Source organism: Engystomops pustulosus, chromosome 5 (genome assembly GCF_040894005.1).
Source record: "Engystomops pustulosus chromosome 5, aEngPut4.maternal, whole genome shotgun sequence".
NCBI lineage: Eukaryota > Metazoa > Chordata > Amphibia > Anura > Leptodactylidae > Engystomops > Engystomops pustulosus.
Genome location: NC_092415.1, coordinates 83,789,532 through 83,807,411, shown reverse-complemented (window position 1 = coordinate 83,807,411; position 17,880 = coordinate 83,789,532). Strand labels below are relative to the sequence as shown.

At 37.9% G+C, this 17,880-nt stretch overlaps 1 protein-coding gene across 2 annotated transcripts in view; it reads right to left on the bottom strand.

The window, feature by feature from the left end:
• Window positions 1-17,880, bottom strand: part of FARS2 (phenylalanyl-tRNA synthetase 2, mitochondrial) — a 298,134-nt gene that overhangs the window by 192,168 nt on the left and 88,086 nt on the right. For both annotated transcript variants that reach the window (XM_072152519.1, XM_072152520.1), the window contains one exon: window positions 5,128-5,720. In XM_072152519.1, the coding sequence (XP_072008620.1) occupies window positions 5,128-5,720 (593 nt within the window). The remainder of the gene's footprint in view (window positions 1-5,127; window positions 5,721-17,880) is intronic.

The following is a 17,880-nucleotide window of genomic DNA, read 5'->3' as shown; positions in this document are numbered from 1 at the left end:
ATTTTTACTTTTACTGGGAAGGGGGATTGGGAGGTGTTTAACTCTTCCATTTCTGACTTTTTTTGTTTCATAATTATTATTTTAATTTATTAAAATTTTTACCTGTGGCGGGAGAAAGCAAGGAACACATTGCATATGTACTCCCTTCTGTTTTTATAGACAAATCACATGTAGCAGCTATCTCATGGAAACAGTCCATTACAGAGCCTTGCAAAAGTCTTCAGCCCCCTTTAACTTTTCTACATTTTGCCACATTTCAGGCTTCAAACAAAGATATAAAATTGTATTTTTCTGGTGAAGAATCAACAAGAAGGAAACAATTAAGAAGTGGAACAAAATTTATTGAATATTTTAGACTTTTGTAAAAAATAATAAACTAAAAATTGGGGCGTGCAATATTATTCGACCCCTTTACTTTCAGTGCAACAAACTCACTCCAGAAGTTCAGTGAGGCACTCTGGGTGTGTTCACACTTTGCAGTTAAAACTGCATCGCAATCAGCTTTGAGGTGGTTTTAGGTGCAGTTTTGTCAATTGAACAGGTGAAAGACATGAACTGAATGAGTGAATTTGATTTTGAAGGGGAAACCCGCTCCTCAAATGTCATTCACCCTTTCCGTTCATGTCTTTCACCTGTGCAATTGACAAAACTGCACCTAAAACCACCTCAAAGCTGATTGCGATGCAGTTTTAACTGCAACGTGTGAACGTACCCTCTGAATGATCCAATGACCTGAGTGAAGTTGGCCCCCCCACCTTGTTCAAATCAAACAAAATTGGTGTCAAACGTTTGTGCTACGTTTGTGCAGCAGAAATTTTCGTTTGTGCCGCTATCGTTTTTAAGATATTAATGAGAGAGTTTCCAGAGGTCATCAGAGGTCAACCAGCCCCCCCACCTTGCCCAAACCAAACCAAACTGGTGCCGAACAATTCTGCTACGTTTGTGCTGCTTAAATTTTTGTTTGTGCTGCTTTTGTTTTGAATAAATGAACAAAAAATTAAAGTTCAAAAGTTCAAGCAGCTCCCCCACATTAACCGAATCAAACACTACGTTTGTGCAGCAAAAATTTTCGTTTGTGCCGCTATCATTTTTACGGTATGTTCAGGTGTTTACATAGGTTAAAGGTGTTTAGGATGAACTGGTAAAAAACAAACTTAGTGACACTTCCCTAGTTTGATCACCAGGGGGAGCTAGCAAACACATTGTACTTTGGAAGAAATGAACTCTGATGACCTCTGGAAAAAGGAAGAATATATTAAAAATGATAGCAGCACAAACGAAAATTTTTGCTGCACAAACCAGCACAAACGGAGCACTAATGTTTGACATCAGTTTTGTTCGATTTGGTTAATGTGGGGGGGCTGCTTGAACTTTTGACCTTTCATTTTTTGTTCATATATTCAAAACAAAAGCAGCACAAACAAAAATTTGAGCAGCACAAACCAGCACAACCGTAGCAGAATTGTTAGGCACCAGTTTTGTTTGGTTTGGACAATGTGGGGGGGGCTGGTTGACCTCTGATGACCTCTGGAAACTCTCATTAATATCTTAAAAACGATAGCGGCACAAACGAAAATTTTTGCTGCACAAACCAGCAAAAACGTAGCACAAACGTTTGACACCAATTTTGTTTGATTTGAACAAGGTGGGGCGGCCAACTTCACTCAGGTGATCCAATGTTGTCCCCAATGACTGATGATGATCAATATAATCCACCTGCGTGTAATAAAGTCTCCGTATAAATACACCTGCTCTGTGATGGTCTCAGGGTTCTGCATCATGAAGACCAAGGAACACACAAGGCAGGCCCGTGATACCGGATTTGGATACAAAAGATTTCACAAACTTTAAACATCAGCAAAGAGCACTGTGCAAGTGATCATATTGAAAAGGAAGGAGTATCAGAACACAGCAAATCAACCACATCCCTATAAACTTTCATCTCAAGCAAGGAATAGATTGATCAGAGATGTGGCCAAGAGGCCCCTGATCACTCTGGAAGTACTGCAGAGATCTACAGCTGAGGTGGGAGAGTCTGTCCATAGGACAACAATCATACACTGCACAAATCTGGCTTTTATTAAGAGTGGCAAGAAGAAAACCATTTCTCAAAGATATCCATAAAAAGTCTTGTTTAAAGTTTGCCACATGTGGAAGAAGGTTCTCAGGTTGGATAAAGCTAAAATCAAACTTTTTGGGCACCATTCCAAACAATTTGTTTGTCATAAAAACAACACAGCTCATCAACCTGAACACACCATTCCCACTGTCACACATGGTGGTAGCAGCATCATGGTTTGGGCCTGCTTTTCTTCAGCAGGAACAGGGAAGGTGTTTAAATTTCGTTCCACTTCACAATTGTGTCCCACTTGTTGATTCTTCACCAAAAATTACAATTTTATATCTTTAGGTTTGAAGCCTGAACTGTTGCAAAAGGTAGAAAAATTCAAGCGGGCCGAATACTTTCGCAAGTCACTGTGGATCACTGTTACCGCTGTACAAATGGACATGCAGATAAGATACACATGGCTTCTACCCTGCATGCCTTTTAACCTAGTCTTCCCCGGGAATCCTGATGACATCATTACTGTGACAGCGCTGTGAAAGGTGGCCAATTGTATCGTCCCCTTCTCACATTAAAAGTTCAGGCTGTCAGTCAGTGTGACAGCCCGATCCTGCAGATGACACCATACGGGCAAGCCCCTACATACTTCGTCTGGATTTTGAAACACATTCCACATGGAACGTATGCATGCAGCCAAATGAGCATGTGAGGAATTGTAGTGGGTGACCTCACTGAATCAGTCACCAGACTTCTAAGCACAGAAAGAAATAAGATTTTTATAAATTAGACATACACAATTAAATAAATCTATGTCTCAGCTCCTCCTGCACTATAACATGCTAAAGGCACATACACATTTTTTTTTCCATAGGAGAGGTTTCCTTTAAATCTAAATTTCCTTAGTTGTGTGCAAGTGAACAGAAGGTTTAATTAAAATAGAACTTTTACATTATTTATGTAGACAGTTCTTTTTTTCATGGAATTCACATGTGGGGAAGAACAAAACATTTCTTTTTTAGGAAAAGTTTAAGAAATCTTGGTGTTGATTCAAATTAGAAACAAAGAAATCCAAAACAACATGTATATTAATACATGATCATTAATGTGATCAGATGACCAAGCAGAGTTCCTGTTAGCTTCATACAACTTAAAGAGTAAATGTCATTTGAGATCATTTTCAATATTGTGTGGGGTGGTTGTTGTAAACTCTGTGTAGTTTATAAAGAAACAGGCTTGAAAGTGCCCCTTATCCATAACGGGTTCTTTTTACCTTGCATATCCCCTCCCCTTCCTCTTCTTCTGTTTATTCTGAAAGTGCCCCTTATCTATAATTCTAAGATGTCAAGGCAGACTCCTACCAGGCTGAAAACAATAAGTGCTAACCCTTTCTCTCTCTCCCTGGCTGTAGTATGCTATAAGCATTATTTTCAAGCACCAAGCTGAAAGTGAAGTGGTTAATTCTCACCAAACATAGGTAGATTAGATGTAAGATCATAGTCAGCTCCATAGACACAAACTATATAGGCTGGAATAAGGAGCTCTCTCAATGTGGGAGTTAAAGAGCCTTATTACAAACAACTACATTTCTTCATAAAGTATATTAGGGAAATGTTCACAACACTCCTCCCAGACAACATTAAAAATAAACTAAATTGACTGATAAGCTTTAAGGGCAGGGGTTCTGTGTGTCACTCCCACTACCAATGTGATATTAATAGCCTGTCCTATGGAAAGCCGATTAAAAAAAAAAAAAATCCTGCAAGACCCTTTTAACGGGGTCCTGTCACATGGAAAGTGTATCCTGTCATTTATCAGTTTATATCTCACTTCTTTCTGCGCTTAAAAGTCAATGCACATAAGGAAACACGCTGTCAATACTGGTTTTAAAAGTTGGAACCCAACAAAATGCTTGAACTCATCTTAGCAATATATTGAAGAATACAGTTCTTTTTGCAGGAAAAACCATAGGCTTTTAGGGTTCATCAGAAAATCTGTCCTTAGACAGCACTGAAGATCACTGCATACTGCTGCAACTTGTACAACTGGACTTCCAACTCTTACAATGTCTGGTTTATATTACAGAAAATTGGCTCGAAGTTTAACGAAAAATGAAGCAAACATCTTCTCCTTGTACTTGTCTTTATGTATCTATTTACTTGGGCCCAAGAGTAAAAACGTAAGACTAGCAGTGCTTGTGTGCATTAGCAGTCAAGCATCCTGATCATTACCTACTTGTGCCTGTCTTCGTTTTAGCAGACACAATCAGATTAGGAAGAAAAGACTGTTCAGTTGTTATTAACTCTCAGAACATTTCGTTTTTGCTTCATTCCCCTTTCCCTGCTGCGCTAAGCAAATTTAATTACAACGTGAAAACCTCGACACAATGTTCTAGGAAGGATATTAAGTATTCACATTATTTGAGATATATTAGAAAGGTATACTCACATCATGTACAAAGACATGGCTCAGAAAGTGAAGATAATTGACCTTGACATTCACAGGGGTTTTCCAATCCACATTAAAACCCAGGAACCATCCTAGTTACCATGAAGGTGTTATTTACACACAAGGTTTATCATATGCACTTACTGTATTCTGTTCTGTAATAAACACATATTGAAGAGGTTTTTCCAGGAATTACTACTGCGGGGTCTGTTGGACGCCTTATACGAGCAAACTACTAGCAGTTGGATCTGTAGCTTTATATAACACTGCAGCCACAGCTCTTATTAGTGAATGAGAGCTGCACATTTTGTTACGCTCCCTAGCCATTATACAGAGCCTACTGCTTCCACTTGTCTATGTAGCGCTGATCAGCCAATATACTCCATCAATAGAAACCCCCCTTACTACTGCTTTAGTGTATGGATGTCTACCAAATTTGAATACTTTTTCTTATATGGAAATATGCTAAATGAACGTTAAAATTAATAAACTTGAAAAAATAGACAATAATATTAGAGAAATGAGCAAGGTCAGCTTGTAAAATGTGCAATTTCCATCATATTTCAGAGATCTATGGTGTTACTTATATCTTATTTACTATTTATTTAGAAATTTACCTCATGGTTTGAGAAAAGGCAGACGCCTTCCATTTGATGAAACACAGGGTAGTGACTCTTGTCAATCTCATCACGCCGGTAGACATCCCCCACCACAAGAAACGCATCTAGTCCTGAGTGCATCAAATCCCATTGATGGGCTGAAGTGTGGGCACGCAGCATATGTGTCCTGCTTAAATAGTAATTGTCACCTTTTCTTCTACTAGGGTGATCCAATGGAATTAGTAACTTGTCAAAATTCTGTTCAGTGGTAACAACTGGGCTGAGATGATCATACACAGAAAAGAGTGGGTTCCCAAAACGTCCTATAAATTCCCTGTAAAAGTGTTCCTTAATCCTTTCTTTTATTAGCCACAGTGGATGGTTCTTCTGGTTGTGTAGATTCTTCCCAACCAAGGATAAGATTTTGCTTGTGACATTTGTGTAATCATCTCGAGGAAATTGTCTTCCGAGAAGTTCTACATGACTAAAGCTATCTGTTGTAGACGATTTAGTCGTTACAGTTTGTACACATTCATTCTTTATTCTATCCGTCCATATTCCTGGAAAATCCGTAGTTGCTGAATACTGAGGAGCCATAGATTTTAAGGGTCCTAAAGTAAAAAAAACAGGGAAAGTAATGCAACTTTTGAGCTGTATCCAAGCACGTCCTTTTAAAATATGAACTTGGATGAGTTGTTGTATCATCCACAATGTTGATGAAGTATTCCAGATTATTTCAATTGACTATTTGACAGCTGATCAGTAACCCACCAGGATGCAAACAATGAGAAACAATGTACCTTAATGCCAAATAGACCATACCTTAGGCAAGCCCTAAATAGTAACTACAAGTTTTCATGGAAAGGCTAGAACGTACCGGAATAGTAAACATAAGTTACGATGAGGCTACATGCATAAGACCATGTAGCCATGCATTTGCGGTGTTGCCAGGGTGTACTACTTCGGCTTCATAGTGCACACTGTGTACCTACAACACTTGTGCAGTGAAGCCAGGGTGTGCTTATACAGCTTCATAGTGCACAAGGAGCAGGGCCGGCGCTATGGGTAGGCAAAGTCGACATTTCTTCTTTCAAATGAATCAGAAATTGTGTCTCTAGGTGCCAGGGATCCAGAGATATTCAGGTTTAAAGTGAGAATATCAGGTGCGATTTTTATAAATAAAAATCACTTCCGACGGCATTTTAACAGTTAATATACAAATTTAGATGTTCTATGTGTCACAGAGCCAAAGATATAGCCCTCTGAAGTGTACCACCCTCCAGATTCTTACCCGGCAGCTACAGGGATAATTTGCTGCACACAAGAGCTCCTGCACCTCACATATAATGGAAATATTCACTTTATATGTTACTACATTCTGATGAGGAGTAATATCAACAAATATTCATGTTTTTAACCCTCTCCTATCCAGAACTAACGAAGAAAACACTTGCTCTATGTAACTAGCTATATGTAACACACATGTTCTGGAATAAAATTTTTATTTCACACCATCCGCCATTATTTACATTTATGTCATGATGTTCTCATTCAAATTCTTATGCAACATAGAGGGTTCTGTTTTTAGGCTGCTAATACATTGGCGCACATCTAAAAGTGACTTTTATTAGCTCATTAGCTTGGTTTATGGATATATAGTTATTTATTTGGGTTACCGTTGTGTAAGGGAGCCTACCATGATAGATCTGTGTGGCGCTCAGTGTAATTTTCTGCAAAAATAGTTTGGTGTCCCCTGTGGATTTAAGGTTCCATTTGCTGCATATTTTGGTGAGTATACACCCGTGGGGTATGTGTGATCTCCTCACATCTTGCTGTTTTATGAAAGTGTATTTTCTTTATATAAGTATTATAGATTTATACATATTTTAGAGTTTTGAATTTTCATGCAATTTTTGCATTTTATTGCCATTTGCTGCAAAGTTGCATGAAGGTGGTAGTGTGTATGAATTTAAAAGTTATTCTTGTTTACATGATGATTTCTGGGGAAATAAAATAGATTTTGACAAAATAGGAGCTTTTTATTTTGTGCCTTATATATTTTTAAACACATTTGTGGATTGCAACTAAATATGTCACGTTTTTTGTTTTAGCATTTTTGGGATTGTAAATTCTTGATGTTGTGTAATCTGCTCGTTTTGTGTTATTATTTTTAAATCCCTATTTGTGCATAAACCTCCCCGTTTTATGTAAAAACAAACAATATCAAGGCATTTTTTGTGCACTTTTAGTTTAATAATTTGTGTTTGTCACAAAGTTACATGAGGGTGGTCAAATGTTAATTGCCAAATGCCTCATCTGGTTGTCTGCTTACAAATATAGGATTTGTTGGTGCCTTTACTTTTTAATCTGTTTTGTAGATATATTTTAAGTATATTTTATAAAATGTTTCAGTTTGAATCAAAATTGCGCCTATGTCTATAGACTCTTTAATGCAATTTTGAAAATGGGGCAAGTTTACTTTAATGCTTTTTGATGTAATTTCGATTTTATATGTAAACATCCAAATTGTAAAAATTGCTCTGGCCACTGAAAGGGTAAAATACCCCTTGGTTGAATTCCCAGGTGAAGATCCTTATCATCTATCTATATATGTAATCATGTATCTACTGTAAATATCTACTTTATAGTTCTGCATCTAAAAATTACACATAACACCTTCTAGTTTTTGCTTCTTTCATGGTCCAGTGTGGTGGCATCATCCAGAAGATGAACTGAAGTGAGATGTAAATTGGTTCCATCAAGTCAAGGAGGCGGAGAGTTAAACACTGAAGTCAAGGTGGGGAGCTCTGAACGCTGCCTCCTCTGTGATTGACATCATGCATCAGACCTCAGGAGATCTGGTTAGCGATGTCACTGGATGAAGGACAATCAATTACAGTGAAAGGGGCTGTCTGAAGAAGAGAGAGCTTGACTTCAGAGTCAAAGTCTCCTTGACTTTATACATCCAATTTACATCTCACTTCAAAGTAAATATTTTGGATAATGCCACCACACTGGGTTATGAAAGACACATGATCTAGAAGGTGTTTAGCTGCTTGACAACATAATGCAACATACTGCTAGTGATTTATTAGGTCAAATTTATTATGTCAAATTTTGCTGACAGGTTCCCTTTAACTATACTTCACATTTAAGTCCTTCACTGTACGGAGCTTATCCGCTCACAGCAGGTATAAGCTGCATAATGCACAAGGTTCCGTGGCGGTCATAGCAGGATGTGTAAAAGAGTCAGCTGTCAGGGTTTCAGTACACTGTACTGTATAAAAGAAATAACTCAGTAGAGTTAAAGCAAAAAAACCAAAGTTAAAAAAAAAAGAAAAAGTTCAAAGCACCCCCCCCCCTTTCCCTAGAATTGATTTAAAAAGAAACAAAAGTCAAAAACATGATTTATCAATATATTAAAAGTTTATTCCCGGTGGTAAACACTGTAACGGAAAATACCACCAAAATGTCCAAAACTGTACTTTTTTGAGAATACATTAATGAGCAAAATAAAAAGAGGACTTTATTGATGTTATCAATTGGCTGCAATGAAACAGAGTGAAAAATGTAACTCCTTAACAAGCAGACCCTTTTTTTGTTTTTTGCATTTCCATTTTCAATTCCCACCTTCAAAAATCTATAACTTTATTTTTCCAGGTTAAAAGCTGTGTGAGGGCTTGTTTTCTGCATACCAAATTGCGCTTCATAGTGATGGTATTTAACCCCTTAAGGACCAGGCCCTTTTTCGTTTTTGCGTTTTTATTTTTCACTCCTCACCTTCAAAAATCTATAACTTTTTTATTTTTCCATGTACAGAGCTGTGTGATGTCTTATTTTCTGCGCAACCATGCCGTGTACTGGGAAGCGGGAAAAAAATTCTAAATGCAGTGAAAATGATGAAAAAACACATTTGCGCCATTTCTTGTGGGCTTGGTTTTTACAGCTTTCACTGTGCGCCCCATATGACAGATCTACTTCATTCATTGGGTCAATACGATCACAGGGATACCAAATTTGTATAGATTTTATAATGTTTTCATACATTTACAAAAATTAAAACCTCCTGTACAGAAAAAAAAATTCTTCATTTTACAGTGTTCTTGCGCTAATAACTTTTTCATACTTTAGTGTACAGAGCTGTGGATGGTGTCATTTTTTGCGACTTCTGATGACGTTTTCAACGCTTTTCTTTTTAGGACTGTGCGACCTTTTGATCACTTTTTATAGAATTTTTTTCTATTTTTCAAAATGGCTAAAAAATGCAATTTGCGACTTCGGGCGCTATTTTCTGCTACGGGGTAATATGCAGTGAAAAACGATTATTATATTTTGATAGATCGGGCATTTTCGGATGCGGCGATACCTAATGTGTTTAGGATTTTTACTGTTTATTTATATTTATATCAGTTCTAGGGAAAGGGAGGGTGATTTGAGTTATTTTAATGTAATTTTTTTTTTTTACTTTTTTTATTTATTTTTTTTAACTATTTTTCAGACTCCCTAGGGTACTTTAACCCTAGGTTGTCTGATTAATCCTACCATACACTGCCATACTACAGTATGGCAGTATATGGGGATTTTGCATACCATCTATTACAATGTGCAGATCGCACATTGTAATAGATAGCCTCAATCATGACAGCCTCGGATCTTTGTGTGATCCGAGGCTGTCATGACAACAGATCGCCGCTCCCCGGTGACGTCACGGGGAGTGGCGATCATAGCCAAGATGGTGGCACCCACGCGCCGCCGGCAGCTTTGCCGGCGGCAATCAAAGGGTTAACACCCGCGATCGGTGCAAGCACCGATCGCGGGTGTTAGCGACGGGCGTTTGCTTCATTATGAAGCAAATGCCCGGTGAGTATGAAGAGGGCTCAGCCTGTGAGCCCTCTTCATACTCCCCCATGCGCAGCAAGACGTAAGGGTAACGTCTTATTGCGCTATGGGGTTAATATTCCATGAACTGTACAGGGAAAAAATGCCAAATGCAGTGAAAAAAAAAGCAAATGCACAATTATCTTGTTAGCTTGGCTTTTACAGCTTTCACTGTGCACTCCAAAATGACATGTTTCCTTCTTTGGCTCGGTACGATCACATGGATACCAAATTTATATAGGTTTTATAAGGTTTTCATACATTTAATTACAAATTTAATATACAAAAATTAAAACCTCCTGTACAAAGAAATATTCTTCATTTTGCCATCTTCTGGAGCTAAAAACTTTTTCATACTTCGGTGTATGGAAGAAGTGTCATTTTTTGCTAGATGAGATGATGTTTCCAATACTACCATTTTGAGGGCTGTACAAGCATTTGATACCCCCCAGGGTATTCTAACCCTAGGTTGTCTGATTGATCCTACCATATAGTAGTAAATCGGGATTTTACTGATCATGTATTACAACGTGCCACTGGCACATTGTAACAAATGATCAGAAGCTATACAGCCACGGATCTTGAAAAGACCAGAGGCTGTCATAGCTACAGATCGTCGCTCCCTGATTACTTCACAGGGAGTAGTGATTGAAGCCTGCTTTTAACCACCTGGAACCGATTCTGGGTGTTCCTGGTGGGCGTTAGCTGCAATATACAGCAAACACACACCGTCTATGTACGTGTGACATACATATACATCACACATTGGTAAGGGGTTAAAGGGGTTTAAATATTTTCCATTTTGTATATATACACATACAGTTCTTCACACATACATACATTTATACACTCCTGCATATATATATATATAGGAAAAAGAAGATGGCAGCACTCCAAAATTAGTGAAGAAAAAAGTACCGGTTTATTCAAACATGTGCCAAAAAGCTACGTAGCTTTTTGGCACATGTTTGAATAAACCGGTACTTTTTTCTTCACTAATTTTGGAGTGCTGCCATCTTCTTTTTCCTGCAATTGAGAGGGACCCGTGGTCATCGTCCTGGGAAGTGCACCCAACCTATATCCTCTATACCGAGTGCTGCTACAACATTTTTTGTTTTTATATATATATATATATATATATATATATATATATATATATATATATATATATATGCATATACATACACAGCTGCTATGGCTGATATCACTGTAGCTACCCCCCTGCCTAAGGCCCTTGCGCAGTGAAGCCAGGGTACTGCTCAAGCTTCAAAGTGCACGCTGTGAACCTATAGAGCTTATGCAGTGAAGCCAAAGTGTACTACTCCGGCTTCATAAGCAGCATTGCACAAGTGGTCATGAACACTTATCATACAGGGTGATTTGCAATTCCAAACCACTATAAGGACCTGCAGAAGTTTTACTGTCCTAAAACCACCTGACAGGTTCACAGTAAGATATATTTTGTGAAAGTGGTCACATTCATGTTACCATGCTGTGCATGGTGACAGATATGAAAAAAAAATGTCTAGATTATATTATAGATTTATATCTATCCCCTTGGCTTTATCATAAGTAGCACTGTGCTGTGTCCATATATACAGGAGAGGGGTAGTATTACTGTGCTGTGTCCATATATACAGGAGAGGGGTAGTATTACTGTGCTGTGTCCATATATACAGTAAAAGGGTAGTAGTACTGTGCTGTGTCCACATATAAAGGATAGGGATAGTAGTACTGTTCTTTGTCCATATATAGTAGTATTGATCTTGTGAGGGAATAGAATCCATTTTCTTTTGTGTTCTCCCACCATGTGTCTTTACATTGCCTCTATTGATAGTACCATCCTCCGCGCACACAGATCATCTTACTGATATATCCTGTTCTAGGGAGAGGAATGTGAGCATGCTCAGTAAAGTTATCTTTTTGTCAAAAACCTATAAGAAATCTCTGCTACCTAAATAAATTGGAATCCTCTCAAACACATGTGAAGGTCTGAGTGGTTCACCAAGCAGCTCGTACTATTCAATGATTTGGACCCACATCACATTAGAGAATGAGATGTTTCTCAAATTGTTGCCGTAACCCGGGACAGGTTTTGCATGACGCCTACCGGACACTTTGTGGATCATCCTTTCAGGACAGACAGACCATGCAGCTGCACAAACAAAAGGTAAGAAGCTTATTCGTACAATTTGCTCTGTCTTTCCCATATGTGCCCATATATTCAGGATCGGAGTAGCAGTTCTATTACAATTATATATATATATAAAAAATATTTATATAGGATACAGTTAGTAGCGCTGGTCTTTGCTTATATACGTATACAGGATAAGGTTATTGTACTGTTTTGTGACCATATATACAGGATATAGGTAGCAGTACTAATATGTGCTCAAATATACAACATAGGAGTAGTAGGACTAAACTGTGCCCACATATATAGGATAGGAGTAGTAGTACTGTGCCGTGTCCATGTTTACAGGATAGGAGTATTAATACTGATGTGTCCCCATATAAATGGGATAGGAATAGCAGTACTGATCTGTGCCCATATAAATGGGATAGGAATAGCAGTACTGATCTGTGCCCATATAAATGGGATAGGAATAGCAGTACTGATCTGTGCCCATATAAATGGGATAGAAATAGCAGTACTGATCTGTGCCCATACATACTGGATAGGAATAGTAGTACTGTGCTGTGTCCAAATACACAGGATAAGAGTAGTAGTACAGTGCTTCTTACCTCACACATGTGCTCAGTCTCCCCTCAACCGCGCTGAACAAACAAGACCTGTGACTCTCATGGGTCCTGAAAGCTCAATAGGACGGCACACATGTATTACGATAGAGACTAGTGCTGGGGTGCGCTAATCCCTGTAAACAACTCTGTGTCCATATATTACTAACACACGGAAGTAAAATTTAAATACCTTGGTTGGTGTCCCATTAAATATACCAAAACAGATCACTAGTCATAGCACAATCATTTTAATATAACATGTAAAGTCTCTGGTAGCTGAGTAAAAGCCCTGCACCATGTAGGTCTGGATTAGATATCACGACTTCTACCTCTGCACCCCACATTGGCATGTCTTTAAGCTATGGGTCTGTTACATCAATGTATACTTCAAAGTTTACATATTATACACATATACAATACATATGAATATTTCTTTAATATTTTCTTCTTTAATTATTCCACCAGTACCATCAACAACTTTATGGGTAAAAGTAAGGCCTGTCATACCATTGTGAAAGTAGTTCAAGGATTTTAAGATATTTTCTTTGCTGGAATGCAGACCCATTAATCACAATGATACCAAGAACAGCATTTGTAGACTAGTTACATTGGAGGAGATGATTACAAAATGTTTTACACTTAAATACCGTCAACGGAGCTGACATTTTGTATCATATGAATTATGGCACTTTAACAACAGCTTCATTTAACCCAAGTCATATGGTTAAGTATTTACTGTGAGTCCTTGTAAGAGAGAAAAACAATACTGACCTATTTCCAAAGAAACTGAAAACATTTTTTGTATTCTGACATGCGTCGCTTTCTATTGTTACTTGAACACTTTTACTTATTTTGAGCGATTTTGAGATAGTTTTTTCGTCACCTGTTGTACTTCATTCAAGTGGTAAATCTTGGATGATAAGTTTTGCGTTTTTTTTTAAATTTGCCATTTTCAAAATTCTGAAATATCGGGAAATAAATAGGGAAATAATTTTACCACCTAAATTAGTCGCTGAATAACATTTCTCATATGTCTGCTTTACGTTTTCATAATGTTTTTCAGTTTTTTTAGGGAGATTTCAGAATTGAATATTTTGGGGATCATTATTGTTTTTAATGCAATTATATTTAATGCAAATATATAATATTAGAAACCCCTATATATCAACCCATCAGAAACAGCTTTTAGAAAAATTTCTAACCCCTTGAGATCATCATATTAATTAAATCAAAATGGAGGTGACATTTAGAAGGGGTCTGATTTTGTCGGTTATATGTTCATTTAGCCTTAAAATTTACACATTCACAAAATATAAAAAGAGAGAACCCATCTTAAAATGCCTCTTAAAATTTGTTATGCAAAAGTACGGAGACCCCCACATGTGGACGTTACTTGTTGTAGAGGCGTACACCGAGGCACAAAAGGGAAGGAGGGTCTTAGCATTTGAGTATACATCATGCAGTTTTCTGGAAGTATTTTGACTCTAGGCTACACTCTGAATGTATGAGGTTAGTTGTCCCAGAAGGCTCTGGGAATTCTTATGGTACAGAATTTCTTCTGTTGCAATTTCATCACTGTGTTTATCAGTTTTGTCTTCTTTTCCTTTGGGAGATAAGAAGATTGAGTTTCTGAGTCTAAGGTGACTCCAAGAAAGCCTTGAACGGAGGCTGGAAAAATATACTTTTCTGATGGTTGAGGATCCAACCTAAACATTGTAAAATGTCTATGGCTTGATGTGATGCTTTAACCCCTTAACACTGAGGCCTTTTTTTCGTTTTTGTGTTTTTATGTTTTACTCCAAAATTCATAAATCTATAACTTTGTTATTTTTCCATGTAAAGAGCTCGGATTCACTCCCGACTACACTATTAATCAGCCTTCCGGTCACTCAACTCTCTCTTTTACCATCCATTCTTAATGTAGAAGCCAGGCTGTTTTTTCAGACCAAACGCTATACGGATGCCTCCAGTCTGCGACAGTCACTGTACGCTGCACATCCCTACATCTTCTCTGTTGTCTCAGTCTATTGCCTAACCCGTGCTCTTCAATCTGCGAGTGATGTCAGATTAATCTCTACTTTAAATCTAACATCTCTCTTATGTCAACAGGACTTCTCCTGAGCTGCATCAATTCTCTAAAATGCCCTTCCTCAGACTAATACTCAACCTCCAAAGTTTCAAACGGGCTCTTAAAACCCACCTCTTTAAACAAGCCTATTGCACTCGCTAACTGCATGAAATTTAAACTTTCTCACTAATCCATCCTATGTCGTCCTTTCTGTTATCCGGCAAACCCCAGATAGATACCAAGTTCCAGCCTTCTCTACAGTCCCACTGACTTTGGGCTTTGTATATAAGATGGCGGCTGATGGCTAGTTCAAGCAGCAGCATTCTTATTTATTAAATGATTTCATTATTTTCCCTAATAAAGAATGGCTGGACCATTATACAAGATCTTATATCTCTTGTGTGACCACCTTATCCTCATAGACTGTAAGCTCTTACGAGCAGGGCCCTCAATCCTATTGTTCCATATGACTGGTTGTACATTGTAATGCATTATTTTATTTGTATATGCCTTTGATTTGTAAGCTCTACAGATATGATAATTATTACCTTCAAAATCAAGCATGATAAACCAAGGGCAATTACTCGTAGATCCAGGCACTGATGCCGTGGTAATATTTTTATAATTGTTATCCATGGCCTTCTAAAATCAAATTTTAAAATTATGCAAATGAGCAAGAATGGTATTACCAGATCCACTCCATGCTGCAGATTTACAAGTTGTTACACTGCCTCACCCTCTCCCCTCTGCCTGCTGTAATCTCACACAGTGTGAGGGGGAAATGATCATGCGCAAAGTTTACTCCTGTAAGAAGCAGGTCTACATCTTCTACTTCAAAGAACTATTAGGGGTCTTTTTGTTGCTAGCGAACCTGTCCCCACCCATTCCTGATTTGTAATGACGGCAAAACTGATTCAATATCAGACTCAAATGGGTTCATGGACCTTATACTTTTGGGTTGGGGGTTCTGAGGAGTTGAATGAAGATTGTCCAGGAATGAGGATTTTTCCTCTTTCAGGATTTTTATCAGGCAATCTTTAAATAAGAATTTTTCTCCTAATGAGACAGAATGGAGAGAACCATAATAAATACAGTACTTATAAAATAGCTGCACATATATACATATATAAAAGACAGAAGGTAACTGGCAGCAATCAATAAAGAGCTTATGAATGAGACCTCAAATCAGCAGATTACCTGTTTGTGATTTACATATACTTTCCTCTCTGCTCGATTCCTAGTGTTCTCATGTCAACCTTGTCACTTCCAAGGCGATACACCTTCTCAGAATTCGCCCTATGTTTATCAGACCATATATTCTGTTGTATATCCCCAAGAACAGAGCTACATTGCTGGAACACAATAATGCAACTTTCTATAAACGGATCATATAGCGCCAAACACACTAATAACACACAAAATAGTTGTACATATCACCTCTAGAAGTTATAACAAAAGATTCAAGTCAAAGATTCCTACATTCATTGTTATTCTGATTCTGATTTGCATCCTTAGCAATTTCCTTCCAGTTAATTGTGACATTATCAGATTATGTGCCAGCACACAGTTTATGCTCAAAGCTGTGGGTTTCTCTGTGTGTTTTTTTTTTTTTAATGAAAGGTCTATTTAGGGAATACTGACACTTCTAGGCTGTAATAGGTGCTGCAAGGCTGAGTGTCGGATTAGCTCAGCTGAGCATGATGTGTGACACCTTCTGTGAAACTTCTGCTTAAAATAGTATGGAAATAAGGCTCTGTGTAAATGCTATCATCCAGGTCTGCATATCAAAGAAATAGCATACTAAGACTGTCTGTAAACCCTTGTCAGTGCTACTGGCCAAGAAAAAAAAAAGTCTGCCTTTAAGTACTATTTAAGGCAGATGAGAATGTATAGAAGCACACAGACACCCTATGGCCCCTATACAAAAGTATGCATACACAAAATGGTCCTTAACCCCTTCCCGCCGCAGCAATTTTTCGTTTTTGCGTTTTCATTTTTCAATCCCCACATTCAAAAATCTTTACTTTTTTTTCCATATACAGAGCTGTGTTATGGCTTGTTTTCTGCATAACAAATTGCACTTCATAGTGACGGTATTTAATATTCCATGCCGTGTACTGGGAAGCGGGAAAAAAATTCCAAATGCAGTGAAATTGGTAAAAAAACACATTTGTGCCGTATTCTTGTGGGCTTGGATTTTACGGATTTCACTGTACGCCCCAAATGACATGTCTACTTTATTCTTTGGGTCGGTACGATTACGGGGATAACAAATTTATATAGGTTTTATAATGTTTTCATACATTTAAAAAAATTAAAACCTCCTGTTCAAAAATTTTTGGGGCGATTTTGCCATCTTCTGGGGCTAATAACTTTTTTACACTTTGGTGTATGGAGCTGTGGGTGGTGTAATTTTGCGGATTTTGATGACGTTTACAATGTTATAATTTTTAGGACTGTGCGACCTTTTGATCACTTTTTATAGAATTTTTTTTTTTTTTAAATGGCAAAAAAGTGGCATTTTTGACTTTGGGCGCGATTTTCCGTTACGGGGTTAAACCCAGTGAAAAAACGTTATCATATTTTGATAGATCGGGCATTTTCGGACGTGGCGATACCTAATGTGTTTATGATTTTTACTGTTTATTTAGATTTATATCAGTTCTAGGGAAAGGGGGGTGATTTGAATTTTTAGGGTTTTTTTATTATATTTTTTTTTATTTTTATTTTTACTATTTTTCAGACTCCCTAGGGTACTTTAACCCTAGGGTGTCTGTACGATCCTATCATATGCTGCCATACTACAGTATGGCAGTATATGTGTATTTTAATACTCATACATTACAATGTGCTGATAGCACATTGTAATGAATGGGTTAACCCGAAGTAGCTTCGGGTCTTCGTGAGACTCGAAGCTATCATGGCGAGGGATCGCTGCTCCCCGATGACGTCATGGGGAGCGAAGATCCTCAGAAAGATGGCGGCGCCCATGCGCCGCCATCTTTTTGAAGCTGCCGGCACCGATCGCGGGTGTTACCGGTAAGCCTTTGCTGCAATATCCAGCAAAGACTTACCGGCTATGG